The sequence below is a fragment of the Mastigoproctus giganteus genome, chromosome 4 (genome assembly GCF_048544385.1).
Source record: "Mastigoproctus giganteus isolate SK-2022 chromosome 4, ASM4854438v1, whole genome shotgun sequence".
Taxonomy (NCBI): Eukaryota; Metazoa; Arthropoda; class Arachnida; order Uropygi; family Thelyphonidae; genus Mastigoproctus; species Mastigoproctus giganteus.
In genome coordinates, this window is record NC_143578.1 from 166,936,153 (window position 1) to 166,954,944 (window position 18,792).

Sequence of the window (18,792 nt, forward strand, 5' to 3'; positions counted from 1 at the left end):
AAGCACTCACCCAGTGGTATGTCGGGTGCAGCAAATATTACACTCCCTCTTAGAGTTAAATTTCGATATTCGCTTTTGCTGGATCCCTAGCCATGTTGGTATCAGAGGCAATGACTTAGCTGATGCAGCAGCAAAATCAGCAACGCCACAAAGTCGCATCCGCTTGTCAGTCCCCTCTACAGACTGCAAGCAACTGATCTACAAAAAAATTATGCGCGCGTTGGCAAAAATCTTGGAATGGGTGCCCTACCAACAAGCTGAATGAAATCAAGCCTGAAATAATGCTTTGGCATTCTAGTCAGCGCAGGGTCCGACAGGAGGAAGTTATTCTTGCTCGGCTACGCATAGGACATTCTCACCTGACGCATTCGTATTTGCTGAGGGCTGATGATTGTCCTGTGTGTAGACATTGTAAAGCAATTTTAACTATCCGTCATATATTAGTCGAATGTACATATTTTAGTAATGAACGCCGCTCATGTTTTAATCATCTGTCTGAGCGGATTTTATCTGACGATGACAATGTGTCAGATGTATTCAGGTTTTTACAACTGATTAATCTACATAGTTTTATTTAGATTGCCCTAATGTTTAATATATTGTAAATGTTTTATGCCATATTTTTGTTTATATTAACTAGATATGCTATTTTATTACAGTAGACTTGGCGCACGATAGCCTTAGATGCTGATGCGCCATTAAACTTCCAATAACTAACTAACTAACTGTAATTTCGTCTGCCTTAATATACACCGACTCCCTCAGTACTGTGTCTTCCATAAATAGTAATACCATCTCCTCTCACCCTGTAATAAAACAAATCCATTTTAAATTACTTGCCTGTAATCAGTCAAACCAAACTGAGACATTTTGCTGGTCCCAGGGCATTCTGGGTAAGCAGGAAATGAAATAGCAAATCTTGCAGCCAAACAACCAGATACTACTCTTTTGCAGACTTTTCGAACCCCATATACTGATTATAAACATATCATCCGCAAAGCACGTTACAATAGCTGGTCATTAATCTGGAGAGGTTATCCAGGAAACAAAATATACCAAATAAAACCAGAACCAAAGCTGTGGCCCTCCAGCTTCCAGAAAAGCAGACGAGAAGAAACAATTTTAGGAAGGCTTTGGATTGGGTATACTCGCCTCATTCACCTGTATCTGTTAACTAATGACAGCGCACCCCAATGTACATCATGTCAAGTACAACTAAACATTCGCTAGTGGACTGTCCCTACTTTTCAAAACATCCGCTTAGACATCTTTAAATTAATTGCCAATACACAGTCATCAATAAATTTATTGCAAATTCTGGAAGGTGATTCTAATGAAAAAGAACTATTTACTTTCCTAAATCGTATAGGAATATATCATAAAATATAGTTATTTCATATTCACCAGTAGAAACACATGACATAATGTTGCCATAACAGCATATGTGTCGTTAAATCCAACAACAACACAAAGCCCGAATCACTATGGAATGGTTCCAGGAACATGACAATGACTTTTCTTTGCTGCAGTGGCCTGCTCAGTCGTGGATCTCAATCCTATTGAACATCTTTGGGATGGACTGGAAAGGGCTGTTCGCTACAGGCCTGTACATCAGTCGAATCTCAAGGAACTGCGTGACACGCTCATGTCTGCATGGTACTCCATTCCTGCACAACTTTTTCAGCATCTTGTTCAATCCATGTCCAGACGAATTCAGTTTGTTTTCAAGGCTATAGGAGGCTCAACACGCTAGTAGGTGTACCTAATAAAGTAGCAGCACAGTGTACATAAAATACACAAACATTAACATTATTTCAGGCATATAATGCAAGAAAGTAAGCTTATGCAGCATTAGCCAAAAAAAAAAAGAAACCTCCCATTTCACCCATCCATTCAATACAAATGCCTGCCTAGCTCAGCCTTAAATTTATTCAAGCTATCAACTTCCACAACAAGAGATGCACGTCTGTTGGCTAAAGACAAATTTCTGCACATCTATTCTATAATTGTCTTTCCTCAATTTAAATATATGCCCCCCTCAGGTTCGTAATCTGAGCAAGAGGAAGAATCCCATCAGCATTGAGCTTGCTCAACCCGTTCAAGGCCTTATACATCTCGATCAGATTACCTCGTAGGTGCCTAGTCTCCAAGCGCTGCAATTTGCCAAACTTTCTTGGTAAGCCTTTCTTGGTAAGAACACTCCTTTGTCCTCTCATCAATCTGGTTGCCCTTCTTTGTACTCGTTCTGGAAACTCTACATCCTACCTAAAATGAGGCTTCTAGACCTGTACACAGTACTCCAAATGTGGATTCCTATATATCATTGACAAGAGTCCATGCTCTGCTCTGGCTGCCTGTCTGTACTGCTCTGCGAACTTCGTATCTGACTGACCAATTACCCCCAGGCATTTTTTATTCTCCACTTCCCTGAGTGTAGTACCACATAGTTGGTACGTTTCGCTTGGGTTACTGCTATCAATATGCCGTACTTTGCATTTGTCAGTGTTAAGCTTCAGTTGCCACTTCTCAGCCCACTTGCCCAACTTATCTAGATCCTGTTGCAGTAGCATACTGTCTTTGCTGTCGTTAACAACTCTGCCAACCTTTGTATCATCTTAAAACTTGGACATTGAGCCCGATATACCTTCATCAATATCATTGATAAATACACAAAACAACACTGGGCCCAGCACTGAACACTGGCGAACTCTGTGGGGGTGGGGTTTTATTACATATTTATTATTTTTTTTTGTTTATATTATTTATTACTATAGTATTTATTATTATTTATGTTCTTAAAAATCCCCACTTTGCATCTGACTAGTTATCTCACAGAAGAATTCCGGTCCTGTGGAAGTTCCTATATTAGTGCACTCCTCCTTTTGATTTTTTTTTTTTTTTTTTTTTCTTTTGTGTGTTCAGAAATGACCAAACACTATTTGCATTAAGTTAGATACAATTAGTTTATTATACATAATTACAAATAAAAGATCAAGCAATTCATTACACATTATTCACTTCATATATAGGTACATGGCATGGATTACGTTCCTGGTCATTTGGCTCTCCTATCATCATCTTAATATTCGGCAAATAACACATTCCTACGATCAGTTTCACCTATCTCTTTCTTAAATACAATTGACATTTTTTTTATTTATTAATCATACTTATCTAGCACAATCCTACATTCTTCTTCATGGTTAACACAATTCTTCTTCTGGAATTTAATGTCCACTTTACACATTATTCTATTCTATTCTCACCCTAACACATTAAAATTTCATGTTAATGAAATATACATTGGTTTATTTATTTCTTCATCCTCTCAGGTAAACTTCAGCATTTAGCGACTAATTTCTCTACTTCAGTAATATTATATAAGTAACATACCACTGTACCTGCTTTATAGGTTAACCCGTCCAAAATTATTAACTTCCTTCCATTAATTAATTAGCAAATAAACCATAACTATAATCAATCCTTCGTTAAACTAATTCTACAATATTTCTTTGCTTATCTATACTACATGCACTGAGTTAACTGTATGTTTCCCTAAATCTCACTTAATTTTTATCTAATCTTCCCTGCAGTCCTTTGCAATTACGTAGGGGTATATACGTTGTTTAATCACTTACTTCTGGGGATTTGAATCCTACCGCTAATACAATGTTGGGCCTGTGACCTTCCGCTCTGCATCGGGGTCCACCATTGGTTTGGAAACGCTCTTCTCCGATTCCGGACTGCTTACTTCTGCCAGGGACATTATTCGCTTTGCCGATCATTCCTGGTATCATATGCTTCCTTGCTGTGCCGGATCATTCAGTAGGAATCGCTTCCCATTACTTTATTTCTTTCTGTAGGCTACAGGACGGTCCAGTGTTCTTCCATAAGCATTATCTCGCTGTCCTCCTTCTAAAAATATCTCTCGGTGGACGCTTTCGGACTTCTATGTTCCATCTCGAGAAAGTTCCCTTTACAGTAATTTAGCTATTCTTTACTAACACTATCAGAACTTAGTCAACTCACCATAACTGATTCTACTGGTGGATTACTTCCGGGGACTGTTTCCCGAGCCTACGTCCGAAAAAAAACTTTCATCGCTCCTTCTAAAACTATCCTCTCCGAAAAAAACTTCATCACTCCTTTAACTCGCGCGCTCTTGCCTTTTTATTTCCCAAAATTTCGTAACGCCCATCCTTTCCTCCGCCAATCATTTCTATCTGACCATCATCGTCTCCATTCTCATTTGCCTATGACCCATGACACGATGGTCGAGCCCCTTCCGGTGTAGAGAAGACTTCCGTTTCTAGAGAATTCTCGAATATTCTGGAAGGTGATCGAAATTTCGGAGCTCAGTATCATCCAGAAAGCACCTGCGTCCATTTACTTGATTCATCTCGCCACACCCGCTCTGTTTGCAGTAAACAAGAACGTCCCCTGCTGGTACCCCTATTGTCATCTCTGGAGCAATCCGTCGCTTGCCATTCTATCAGTTGACCCCCCAGTGTTCGGTCTTGCTATCTTCGCTTGCTGATTCAGGTGTGGGCACTGATTCAAAACTCTTTTTAATGTTTATTTTCACGGTATATTTGCTTGTACATTAAATTTAACCCTCTCTTAAATTAATTCCATTAGCGTGAGACCCATTATCTTAGACAATATTTGTGATTTTAAGTGTTTTCTTGTAAGGTCTATAATATCACTATATCTAGCATTCTATCATTAATTATATAGACATTTAATTTAATTTGTAAGACTTTGTGTCTTACAACTCCACTAATAACGGTAGTTCCGAACAGCAGTGAACCTTGAATACCACTCTATCTTCTGCAACTCAACCATCCCTTTATCCATAGCAGCAACTTGCCCTTAATGCCATACTGTACGGATTTGTACAGTACTCTTCCATGGGCAACAGTGTCAAAAGCTTTCCTGAAATCCAAATATATGATATCAAAATTATTTTTTGCATTCAGTTCCTTTGTGACCACATCATAGTTTCCAATCAAATTTATCAGGCAAGACTTTCTCTTAACAAGCAATTGCTGTGTCCAATTTATTATTGCAGTCTTGTATAGATGATCCTGCAATGCATCTTTAACCAGTGACTATTATTTTTCCCGGAACAGAAGTTAAACTAAGAGGGCTATAGCTCCTTGTGTCACCCTTTGAACTCCCTTTGTGAATTGGGGATATATTTGCACACCTCCAGTCCATGGGGACGTCCCCCAAGTCCAAAGAAGCTCTCATAATTCAAGTCGGTGTATTTTACAGAGTCTGTTAAAACCTACAAAAAAAAAAGTTATGATACTAGTGTCACCCGCGAAGGACTACATCTGCCCATTTATTTATGTGTAGTAAATTGCGTGTGTGTACTCTGGTCGATTTTCCTGTTTGCTGGACGAAAAAACCCCAATTTCTTGGGTGAAAAAACCTTGCGATCTACGCATGAGACCGATTAACTCAGCCACGGAGTGAATGAAGTCCACTAAAGTACCTCGCGTCATCGACGATTCGAACCCGGACCTTTTCTACACGGTGTGGGGAGGACGGTGATGATACCACTGTGATACCGCGCAGTGTTAAAACCTACAGTGTTAAAACCTACGAGGCAGATTTGAACTGGCGTTCTAGGAGCCGCCCTAACAATAGCGTATGTCCACATAAAAAAAAGTTCCTGCTTAGCCGTGTGGCAGTACTGGAGACAAGAAAATATTCCCTAGTAGGTGGGTTGTCGTAATAATTTGACTGCACAGTGTATATATACTCAGACGGCAACGAAATTTGCTATCAGGTCTGTGCTACTGATATTCTCTCGTTCTCCGTAATCTCCACTCGATTGCCTATAGAGATCATATTTATTGCAGAATTGTTATGTAATACAACTGGATCTGGATTCAACTTACTTCTAGAGGTGCTCTCGTAGCGTCATTTTCACTGAACCTGTCAGCTGCTCTTCTCTCCTTATATCGGGCAAGAAAACGTCACTACAGTCTAATTGGTGATATTCCATGTTGAGAAGTCATGCTACGGAAGCGCAGATTAATTTTATTTTTGGATTCCTAGTCATTCTGGCATCGAGAGCGCTGACATGGAAGTCGAATTCACTGAAGAGCTAATTGATTTCCTTACATTCCCTTAAATTTCCTTTTATGAATTTAATTTTTACAAGGTTGATTTGATATCTCTTTTCAAGATTGTGGCAATGACAAAAATTATTCATTTTTCTTTAAATAAAATAAACATTCTTGTCTAATTCTCAGCATAAATTTAACGTGATCATTTAAAGTGATTGATACTTTCTCTTACAGTAATTGATTCTACTGGACGGCCAGTGGAAGGCTTCGTGTCAGGTTCATCAGCCCTGCTTGGTTCTTATCATCAGTGTGTGGATACTGTTGCATATAATGATCGTCGAACATCAAGGCCACCCCAAGAAATATTTAGAGGCAAATATTGTGCAATCAACTTAAATTTACCAATGCCTCCAAAGCCATCCCGATACACATTGGAGAAACCCTTAAAGGAATTAAAGGAATTCAGCGAACGCAAAACTGTAAGTAAAAATAAAATCATATAACCATTCAGGATATATATACATTAAGCATAATCTCATTAATAAACCCCCCCTCGAAGTGGGTTCCTGTACTTGGTGAGGGGACCTCCCAATAATGCTGCTGGTCTTCCAGATTAACATCACTCGGATCCAACGTCCACAGCCTAGGGTGACATCTTTAGGTTCCAGGCTAACATCAATGGAATCTGGCGTGCTTGCCGTGCGCTGGAACACGTGGAAATTCAGAAGGAGGGTGGGAATCCTGGCGGTTGAGGGGCCCAGGTTCAATCACCACTTTGGCACTTGCTTCGACAAGACGGGAGGTCCTGAATGGCCCGGCTAGGATCAATCGGCTAGTGGGTTCTCCTGCAAGGATCAACTGAGCTAATTCTATGCCGCTACTCTCATGGTCACAGGGACAGGATTCAGGCTCGCGGCGGTACGGGTATGGTGTCTGGGTAGCCCTGGCGTACCACTCCCGAGCGCTTTTATTACATGCCGAGTAGTGGTCGTCTCTTTGGGCTCCGTAGTGGATAAGAAGCCCGGGCACTGAACCACCACAAAACTACTATGAATCCTGATAAACTTAATTCTTCAGGGGCCGCAACCAGGTCCCTATCTGCAAATTTAAGTGAAGAAACAGAAAGCGCTATTGCGCCAAAGCGGCAACGTACTGAAATACCATCAGGGCCTATTCCAAGGTTCTTAACCATTCACACAACCAGCGAGAAACCAATTGGAAAAGTGTCACCCTTTGTTATACAGAAAGGGTTAGATGGGTTAACAGATTTTCCTAAATCTGTTAAGAGGCTCCGTTCTGGGGACCTCTCTCCTCGACGTGGGCACCTTTACGTGGTAAGGGGACCTCCCAGTGACGCTGCTGGTCTTCCAGATTAGCATCACCGGGATCCAACTCCCACAGCCTAGGTGTCAGCCTAACATCAATGGAATCCATCATGTTTGCTGTGCGCTGCGACCCGTGGAAATTCGGAAAGGGGGTTGTTGTTTTGTGCTTGGTTTTTTCTGGTGCAAAGGCTACTTAGGCCATATTGCACCTATCATAGTAGTTAGTACTGATTTTTTTTGGCTTCTATGAAAACAGCTAGAAACGGTTATATAGACCGATTTGTTTCAGAAAGAAAAAGAATTCTGTAAGGTTTGAATTTTCGCCTATGATATGGCTAAGTGACAATTCCTGTAAGTTTGAGAGAGAAGTGAATGAAATTAGACGGGAGTTGTTATTCAAGATGCATTCCAGGAGTATGTGTTTTATTGTGAGTGGCTTGTGGCAATGTGGACGGTCATTACCTGATAACAGGAATAGATGGGTCAAATGGGTGTGACCTATTCGGGCTCTGGCCAGGACAACCTCTTCTTTTCTGTTTGTGCGAAAATTGGAGGCCCATAATTGCTGTATAGGTTTAATTTCAAGGAATTTGTTGTGAATGTGCGTTTGCCACTGTAGTTTCCATCGTTCCTTACATATATTTCGTATATGTACTTTGTAATCCCTGAACGGGACCAGAAAATTTATTGGGGATGTGCTGGATGGATGCTTGGCAGCATCATCTGCAATTTCGTTTCCCGGTATTCCAGTATGGCCTGGGATCCAGCAGAAGACAACATTTTGCCGATGATCTCGGAGACGAATCAATTCTGATCTGATTAGCTGTAGTACCGGATGAGTAGATGGGGAAATCTTTTGCATTGCTAATAGGGCACTTTGCGAGTCTGTGTAGATTATACTCTTTTTGATTGAGAGATGGGAAATGTTTTCCAGCGCAAGCTTTATGGCATATAATTCAGTGGTGTAACTGCTGCATTCTGCCGGAAGTGAGTGTCATGGAATACCACTGCTGCACCTGATCCATTCTCAGACTTTGAGCCGTCAGTATATATTTTCGCAAAGTCGGGATAACTTTGTAAATGTGCAGTGTGGAGCTGCTGGATGTTAATACCCGTTAAACAGCGTTTCCCCCATTGGTGGAAATAATAGTCACAACACGGCATGATGACAGACCATGGAGGAACGTGATCTGTAGGTTCTTGGTGGACTTTATTAAGTTGTATATTCCAGTTTTCTGCTAGTTCCATTAACCTAATACCTGCAGGCCTACTTGCTTGTGGTTTGTTTCTATAAAACATCGTGAGTGGCGGATCATTTAGTATTGACCAATTAGGATGGGTCGACTGACTTTGGATCTTGGTTGCGTAGTTCAATAATAACATCTTTCTTCTGATGTTTAGAGGAGCTTCGTAGGCTTCTACATAGAGACTTTGCACTGGAGATGTTCTGAACGCACCTAGAGCTATTCTTAGGGCTGAATGTTGAATAGGGTTCAGACGAGATAACACACTTTCCCTAGCAGAATCAAAGACAGGCGCACCATAGTCCAGACGAGATCTAATTATGGATCTATATAAGTGAAGCAAGGTGTAGCGATCTGCTCCCCAGGTTGTTGCTGATAAGGCTCTTAGTATGTTCATTTTTTTTTGGCAAGCTGTCCGGAGTTGTTCAATGTGTTTTTGATAGTTTAACTTACAGTCAAAAATTAAGCCAAGTAGACGAATACTATTTGCTATTGGAATAAGATGGTTATCTAAATGGAGTTCAGGATCAGGATGCATTTTACGTATGGTACAGAAATGAATGGCAGTAGATTTCTGGCTGGATAGTCTGTAACCGTTTTGTGTCATCCAAATCTGGATCTGATTTATTGATATCTGCAATTGTCTCTCAATGTAGTTCATATTTTGAGAGTGACAGGAGATTGTGAGATCATCGGCATAAAGATATGAGTCCACTGTTTTCGGAATAAGTTCATTTAAGTGATTAATTCTAATTGCGAATAGAGTGGCGCTCAGAACGGACCCCTGAGGGACTCCTTCTTCCTGAACAAAGTTTTTAGAGAGAATTCCTTGATAACGAACTTGAAAGGATCTTTGTTCTAAGAAATATTTGATGAAATATGGCAAATTTCCTCTCAGGCCAAGAGAATGTAGATCCTTTAAAATGCCGAAACGCCATGTGGTGTCGAAGGCTTTCTCAATATCCAGACAGACCATAACGAGATGCTCCTTTTTGATGAATGCATTTCTGATGTTTGTTTCGGCTTTAATCATAAGGTCCAATGATGATCGATTTTTTCTGAAACCAAATTGATTGTTATTGAATAAGTTTTGGGACTCAAGATACCAAATCAGACGGTGGTGAATCATTTTTTCGAGGGTTTTGCTCAGACAGCTGGTAAGTGAAATTGGTTGGTAGTTTTGAGGAACAGAAGAGTCTTTACCAGGTTTTGGGATAGCCAGAACGTAGGAATGACGCCAGGAGCTTGGGTATGTATGTTCAGTGAATATTCGATTGAGGAAGAACAGCAGTGATGACTGTGACTTTGTATTTAAATTTTTGAGCATTATATAAAATATCCCATCAGGGCCAGCAGCGCTGTTCCTTGTGTTGGTAAGAGCATGCTGAAATTCAACCATGGTAAATGGTTGATTATATTTTAGTGCACATCTGTCAGTGAAATTCAGTTTGGATTTTTCAGTTACACCTTTAATTTTTTGAAACGATTGGTCATAAGAAGTTGAGGAGGACAACTGGGAAAATACAGATCCTAGTGAATTTGCGATTTCTGCAGGAGTAGAGAGTTCCTGTCCGTTCCAGTTAATTAGTGGAGTAGATGTTGGAGGAATTTTGCCATTTAACAATTTTATCTTATTCCAGGTCAGTCTGATGTCTGTATTTTTATTAACTGAGGAAGCAAATTTAATCCAAGATTCTTTTTTTGCTTTCCGTCTGATATAACGGGCTCTTGCTCTAAGTCGCTTATAATTAATAAGATTGGAAGTGGTTGGATGTTTGTGGAATTGATTCCAAGCTTTGTTTTTGTCTTTTTTTGCATTGTTACATTCTTCGTTCCACCAATAATTTAATTTTCGCCTTTTCCTGACTTGGTATTGTGGAATTGCAGCGGTTGCAGCTGTTAGAATTTGGTTTGTTATATGTTCAGTAACATGGTTGATAGAAGAGCTCTGTATGATATGGTTGTCGAACGAGACAAGCGTGCTATATTTTATCCAGTCAGCCTTGGGAAATTTCCATTTTACTGGATTGTCTGTTGGTAATGAACAGGAAGTTTGAACTTTGCATATTATTGGGAAATGATCGCTGTTGTGGGGGTCGTTAAGAGTTACCCACTGGATACTTGGATAAAGCACTGGAGAGCAAATGGACAGGTCTATTGCAGAGGTTGATCGGGTAGGAAAATGAACATAGGTAGGAGAGCCAGTATTTAACAACGTTAGATCCTGTCTATCTATTAACGTTTCAACAAGTTTTCCACGCCTGTCTAAGCTGGAAGAACCCCATAATGGGTGGTGAGCATTAAAGTCACCTAGTAGACAGAAGGGAACTGGTAGTTGCAACACAAGATCTTCGATTTCCTGCATAGAATATGGACGATTAGGTGGGAGATAAATTGAGACCAATGTAACGGTGATTCCAATTACTATGCGTGCGGCAACAGCTTCTAAAGAGGTTTGCAATGGAATGCACCTGGAAGGAACTCTTGAGTCCAGCAGGATAGCTACTCCTCCATGAGCACTATTAGTGTCAGATCTATCTTGTCTGTAGATAGTGTAATTTTTGACTGTAGTGGAAACTTGGGGTTTCAAGTTGGTTTCCTGTAGGCACATAGCTACAGGATTGAAGCAGTGAATTAGTTCATTGATATCATCGATGTTGCTGCGATAGCCTCTACAATTCCACTGAATGATTTGTTCCATTATTTGGTTTTGTTCGTGGAAGATGTATCTGACTGCTTTTTGTAAGTTGATTGTTTATGACGGTCCGGTTTTGGTTTCTCTTTTCGGGGAAAAGTGGGACGTCCCGATTCATTGCTATCGTCCATATCATCTTCTGCGTGTATTTCAAGCAGTTCTTCTTGACCGATAGAATCATCCGTATCCATGCTTGTTAGACCTGATACTTTCGTCTCAGCAGAATACGATTTTTGCAAATTTTCTGCTGCCTGACGATGAGGAAGTCTCTGGGTTGGAATTGAGAGTGGCGTGTTATTGCTTTGGTCTGTTGAATTCGGTTTCGATGGATGCTGGATCAAGAGTACTGATCGAGCCCAGTCTGATATTGATATATTTGGAGAGATGGATACTTCAGTCTGACATGCCACTGATTCCTGTCTGAGAGTGGTAGAAGCATAAGTGCGTTTTGGCATACTTAAGTTGATCTGTTTTTTCGCTTCTTGGTAAGAGACTTTATTTTCAATTTTATATTTTTGTATTTTTTTTCCTATCTTCCACAGTTCACAGTCTTTAGAGTAGGCTGGATGTTTGCCACTACAATTAGGACACTGTGGTGTTGGACCATTGCATTCTGCTTGTGTGTGATTCTTGCAGCTGCAGTTTGGACATATGGCGTCTCCACGGCATGCTGTCTGAGAATGGCCAAACTTTTGACATTTAAAGCATCTGAGCGGATTTGGGATATAAGGCCTAATGCGGCAATTCAAGTAACCTGCTTTGACAGAATCCGGTAGATTTGGAGTACTGAAAGTCAAGATTATGTTTCTCGTGGGAGTTAAGTTGCCGTCTTTTCTGATCATGATACGTTTTGCATGAGAGACATTTTGATCTTTTAGCTCCTGGACAATTTCTTCCTCAGAAACGTATAACAGATCCCATTCAGAGATCACTCCTTTGGAAGAATTTAGTGTGTTGTGTGGGGTGACCTGAATCGGTATTCCGCTTAAAGAAATAAGTTTTAGTAGTAACTCAGAATGTCTTGAGTAACAAGTCTCTACTAGTAGATCTCCTGATTGGAGACGTTTAACCATTTTTGGTGAACCTGCAGCGTTTTCTAGGCATCTCTGGATGATGCAAGGTGAGAGCTTGCTCACAGGTTGGGATGACAAAGAGTGTATTATTAGGAAAGCTGGAGATTCCTGCTTCCTAGTGTCTTTTTTAAGTCTCTTTGAAAGAGAGAAGTCATGGTCAGTGTCATTGTCAAGTTCATGTTGAGAGCACTTTGGCTCTAAACGTGGAAATTCGCTTGTTTCCATCTTTGCTCCCTTTCGCCCCGAGAGTTGGTTTTTCCCCCAGGTTACCGGCCCTGCCACGTGGAGGCAGGAGCGGTGCCACCAGTGACCAAGCGGTTGTTTAAGTTAGTTTATTTTTTTAGTGATATATATAAAGAATAAGAAAAGAAAGGTGGATTGCCTTTCTGGGTTCTTACTTTTGACTTCTAAAGCACAGAACCACTTCAAGTAAATAAAATAACAGCCGCACTGGAAAATAAAGAAACTATATCACTTTGGAGATCACTCTATAATCACTGGAAGAAAATCGCTTGTCACTATCGCTTGGCACTCGGGGCCTCAGAAAGGGGGATCCTGGTGGTTGAGGTGCCCAGCTTCAATACACCACTTTGGCCCCTGCTTCGACAAGACGGGTGATCTTGGATGGCTCGGCCAGGATCAACCCAAACAATGGATACAGTTATTCATTGGAATTGTCGTGGGCTCTGAGCTAACTTTGACTTTTACGATCTCCTATCTGAATGTTGTTATTGCTAGAGATACTCATTTTGCATTTTTGATTTATTAAAATAACTTTTGCGATTGATTAAATTTTTATTTTATTACAGATGACTGCAGAGATTGCCAGTTATGTTCAAATGTTTTATTTTGGCGTTTTGCGGGCAGGAGTATGTCTTCCATCGAAGTGCACAGAACACGATGTCACCGAAATGGCTTCAGCAGGTAAGTTTTCATGTGAGAAAACGTGCAGAAAAACAGATTATACGCTTAGGTAAAATCAAAACTGTTTACTTTGATCAAAACATTTAGAAAATGGAGAGGACCGAATTCAGGCATGCGAATTGCTCAGGTGGATGAGAGTACTTTCAGAATCTGTTTGGCCCCCTAACCCGGATAGGAGACAGTGGCCCATTTTCAGCAATCCTAGTATGAATTAACTGATATAAATGTCAATCCTACAGATGGGAATTTGTAGTGCAAGATGCTGAAGAATTGATATGAGGGTTTAGTACTTAGAATAACGCAAATTTATAAATTGTGATATTTTAATTTCAACATGCAACTCTCTTACGGTGTTTACAAACTTTGATCACTATTTCAATTGGACTAGTTTCGTTTACGATAGTTTGCACTTAGGGATGACGTGGTCTGAATAATTGGAAAATTTCTAAAATACTGAATATACCGTCAAGGGTGCCATTTTGTAAGAATTATTAAAAGACAGATTGTCATGGGTGGAACTCCCGCTCAGTGTGGGCACTATTATCACACATTCCATATATCAAATCTCTCTCCCAGAACCATTTTCACTGTCTCTACTCATAGAGGGTGATGCAAATATTACAGAATTATTTATTTACTTAAGGCGAATTGAATTACTGTATTATTTTCAAATACAATCTGTTAAAACAGATTGCTGTTCAATGTTCGAAAAGGTACAATTTGGCCTTGGCAGCCCTTGAGCACTAAACTTCCATTTCTCCATTACCACTGCTGTAAGACAGATTCAGTGCAGGAGAGTGACTGCAAAAATAGCCATATAAGATTACTTGTAAAATCAACCTCTCTGGTGTACGGTTTCATGCATTTCCATCTTGTAAACAACATTTCAAGATATGTTTAGGTAACCCAACCTGGCTTAATGATTTGCCAAAAACAAAACAAAAAATGTTTAAAAAACGACTACTAGGGATGATGTTAATGGTAAACAATATCAACCATCTCTTGCAAATGTAATATGATAACCACATCAGCGCCATGCTGATCAAGTTATGGGAATTGTAGTCTTTTGCTGTCCGTGTCTTGAGCCAACTGAAGAGAAGCCTAGCACATACTGTTTGCTACATGCTAGCTCAATGACAGTTCTTTCGAAGAATGTGCCCTGCAAGTCGTTAACTTTTGCAAGTTTCTATATTTTAAGCTGCACCTATTAATATTGCAGCAATAGAATAGAATCTTTAATTGCAGCAATGATAGACATACAATTAGTCCCGTCACGGCATGGTGGTGCCAGGGGTTTATTATTAACTGAAAGACGTACCTGATATTTATACTTGTTATTAATCTTGAGAAACGTATCGAATAACGTTGAATTAGTAAAATACCTAACTCAATTAGGATTTTTAAAATTATGGAATGGAATAATTAGTTTAATTTTTTCTCCGTATGACTGAGCTGGTCTCGGAATGGTTGAATGGGGTCTGTTTTTCTAAACATAAAATAGAAATCTGATAACAGATGCACTCAGAATTAGTCAACATTTTATGTATAACTGACCATGGGAAATCAGTGTGCAGTCAGTCAGATCAGTACATGCAACTTTTAGCGATCAACTTGAACTTTCTTATGAATTATTGCAAAAACAATTCACAGGAAAAAGAAAATGAAGTTGCGTATTCCCGTGAATCCCAATTGATTCATAGGTATATGCAGTATACAAAATACGTGCATGTTGCATTCTTGTAAAATCACCCAAATTGTACTATGCCTGAAAACAAAAGAGAGACAACATTAGTTAGAATTTTTCTCTTAATCGACACGCGAACGGTACCCATATTTTCTAGATCAAACGTTAGTACCACCATGTAGTTTAAATGGTCAGACGCACTTTGTTGTATAAATAAAATTACATTAATTCATTAGTTGCTTTCATTTGTAGATTCCTATTTTATTATTTTTAAGCTTCTGTAATATTTTGTGCATATTTGGTTTGCACAGTGTTTATTCTAATAAAAAGGTTTTAATAAGTAAAATACCTCAATTGTATATCTTCATTTTTAATTTATACGAATTCCCTCCTGAATTTAAATCCAGTTATGCCTAATATAATATGAACATAGAGTTTTGTAGTTCCAATCAACTGAAATCTCTCTTAAGCCCACTTGAAATATTTATTATGTTTCGGTATGCGTGATTTTAAGCTGAAAAACTTTACACCTTAAAATATATCGCCCCGTCTTCTTACCCAATGTTTTTTCAGAAAATCTTTTAGAAATTTCTATTTAAAAATCATCTTACATGTTCATCAATAATCATTATAAGAATAACTAATGCATCAATTCAACCGGGTGCCAAGCGTATTTCGAGGCCAAGCGATATTCTGGTGATATATAGAGCGCTCTTCTAAAGTGATTGAAGTTATTTCCTTTTAAGTTCCTACGTTTCTACCAAAAGCCTTTCTTTTATAACTAGTTCTATACTTGAAAACCACAAGTTAGAACACAGAAAGGAAACACACCTTTCTTTTTCCTATATTTCTTGTTCTATTAACCAACTAACACTTCAACCGCTTGGCCTCCGAGCGGCACTGCTCCTGCCTCCCCGTGGCGGGGCCGGTAATCTGGGGGAAAAGTTATCCCCCAGGGCTAAAAGGAGCAACGATGGATAAAAATGAATATCCACCTCTAGAGCCTTCAAACTCAAGGCTAGACAAACCTAATGATGAAGACGTGAACCAAGCAAAAAGGCTCCGAAGAGAAGTTCAGTGCAATGAAATGCCAAACTTTCTGGTCATACACTCTCTCTCCAACCAACCTGTAGGCAAATTATCACCATTCGTCATCCAAAGATTTCTGGAATCGATTGCTGGAACACCAAAAATGGTTAAACGACTGCAATCTGGAGACCTATTAATTGAAACAGCCAACTCCAAACATTCCGAGTGGCTGCTCAAAACAACTACATTCGGTGGCCTGCCAGTATCTATTACTCCACACAACACCTTAAATTCCTCGAAAGGCGTTATAACCGAATGGGACCTACTTACAATATCAGAAGAGGAATTAGTTCAAGAACTGAGTAATCAAAAAGTAACCAACGCCAAACGCATAATGACCAAAAAAGATGGAAATCTCGTCCCAACTAGGTCAATCATTTTAACCTTCAGTACCCCAGATTTGCCATCCTCAGTAAAAGCTGGCTATTTAAACTGCCGAATTCGGGCTTATATTCCTAACCCGATTCGTTGTTTTAAATGCCAAAAATATGGACATTCCCAACAAGCATGCAGAGGAGAAGCTATTTGTCCTATTTGTGGTTCCAAGGAACATACACAAGCAGACTGTTCAGCATCAAGTCCCATTTGCCCTAACTGCAAAGAAAGTCACCCAGCATTTTCAAAATCCTGTGAAATGTGGAAAACAGGGAAGAAAATTCAAAAGTATAAAATTGAACACAAAGTCACATACCCTGAGGCACGCAGACAGGTTATGTTGACCATGCCCAGTCGTTCATATGCGTCTCACACTCGAAGCTTTATTTCAACAGCAGTACAAACAGATGTATCAATACCCCCCAGCACATCTATGGCTAATTGGGTTAAAAATACACTATCTAATTCAGGAAAAGACACACATCAAACTAAAACCAGTGAATCGACCAACACTCCAATCAGCATCCCAACTGATACTCGGACAGTCTCGCATGATAAAGAAAAATTAAAAACTACCAAAGACAACAAGAAACCTGAATCATCCACCAATAGTATGGAAGTAGATGTACACTCAGATCTTGAGGAACCCATACTAGAACTTCATGCAAATGACACTATGGATACTGGGCGCCCCAGCTTCCCAAAAAAAGACCGGAAAAAGTGCTCAAACAAAAAACAGTCTGATGAATCATCCTCAACTAAACCTAAATGAACCACAGTATCTTACAATGGAATTGCAGAGGTTTTCGTTGCAACACCGACGATATTCAATACTTAATTAACCGATATTCTCCAGCTGCCTTCTGTCTACAGGAAACTTACCTGACCTCACAAATTTCTCCTTCGATAAAGAACTATTGCCTTTATCGAAGAGATCGAAATACCGCTAATGCTGCCCATGGTGGGGTAGCAATCCTAGTAAACTCGAAGATCCCAACTAGACATATCCCAATCCAAACTGAAATAGAAGCTGTTGCTGTTCGCATAACTCTCCATAGTGCAATAACACTTATCTCAATCTACCTACCACCAAACCGTTCTTACTCTTTAAGAGATCTTGAAGATCTGTTTATACAGATACCTCCACCTCTCTGTATATTAGGGGACTTTAACGGGCACCACCCATTATGGGGTTCTCCCAAATTGGATAGACGTGGCCGACTAATTGAAAGCTTTTTAGAGGCACTAAATTTCAGTATACTCAATACTGGTGCACCGACACACGTACAGCTCCCAGCAGGACACACATCAGCAATAGACCTCACAATTTGTTCACCAGTACTAGTCCCAACCATAGAGTGGAATGTAATAAATGATCCCATGGGCAGTGACCACTTTCCAATAGTATGCAACTTTCTGATAGCAAAGACTCCTTCAATTCAACCGTGCAGAAAGTGGAAATTTGTCCGAGCAGACTGGGCAAAATTTCAATCGTCAATTGACCTTGATGAGGAAAAAATCCGCCTCCAACATATTGATGATGCCACAGATTACATCACGTCGCATCTTCTAAATGTGGCTAAAAATACAATACCACTATCAAATCCCCCGGGCCGAAAGCATCATAATTACTGGTGGAATGACAAATGCACCACAGCAAAGAGAGCAAAAAATAAAGCTTGGAATTTGTTCCGGCAATGTCCGAGCACAGTCAATCTTATTAACTATAAGAAGTTAAGGGCAAAAGCACGCTTCATACAAAAGCAAGCAAAGAAAGAATCCTGGATCCGTTTTGCCTCTAGTTTTCACAGAAATACTGATTCCAAAATAATATGGAAAAAAATTAGACAGCTGTCTGGTAAGTTTCCTACCATACCTTCTCCAATCCTCTCTTGGAATGGGAAAGATCTCTCTAATCCAGTAGATATAGCTAATGCTTTGGGAAATACTTTTGCCGAAATTTCAGCAGCAACAGCCTATCCTACCTCATTCCAAAGAATTAAAAACACTGAAGAAAAGCATGCTATTCATTTTCAAACTGCCCGTCTTCTCCCATATAACAAACCTCTGCAATATTCTGAACTTTTACATGTCATTAAAACTGCCCGCAATGGTGCTGCCGGGCCAGATGGGATTTATTATGTCATGCTACAACATCTTGATGACAAAGCTTTGCGCTGCCTCCTGGTCCTTTACAATCGCATATTTTTAGAAAATGTTTTTCCAGCTTCTTGGCATCACTGTACAGTTTTGGCATTCCTGAAACCTGGAAAAGATCCATCCAACCCGAATAGCTATAGACC

The 18,792-nt window shown here is 39.8% G+C and overlaps 1 protein-coding gene across 1 annotated transcript in view; it reads left to right on the forward strand.

The window, feature by feature from the left end:
• Window positions 1-18,792, forward strand: part of LOC150087175 (nose resistant to fluoxetine protein 6-like) — a 472,773-nt gene that overhangs the window by 16,692 nt on the left and 437,289 nt on the right. Inside the window, exons 2-3 of the mRNA XM_090373004.1 lie at window positions 6,315-6,559; window positions 13,227-13,341. Of these exons, the coding sequence (XP_090229130.1) occupies window positions 6,315-6,559; window positions 13,227-13,341 (360 nt within the window). The remainder of the gene's footprint in view (window positions 1-6,314; window positions 6,560-13,226; window positions 13,342-18,792) is intronic.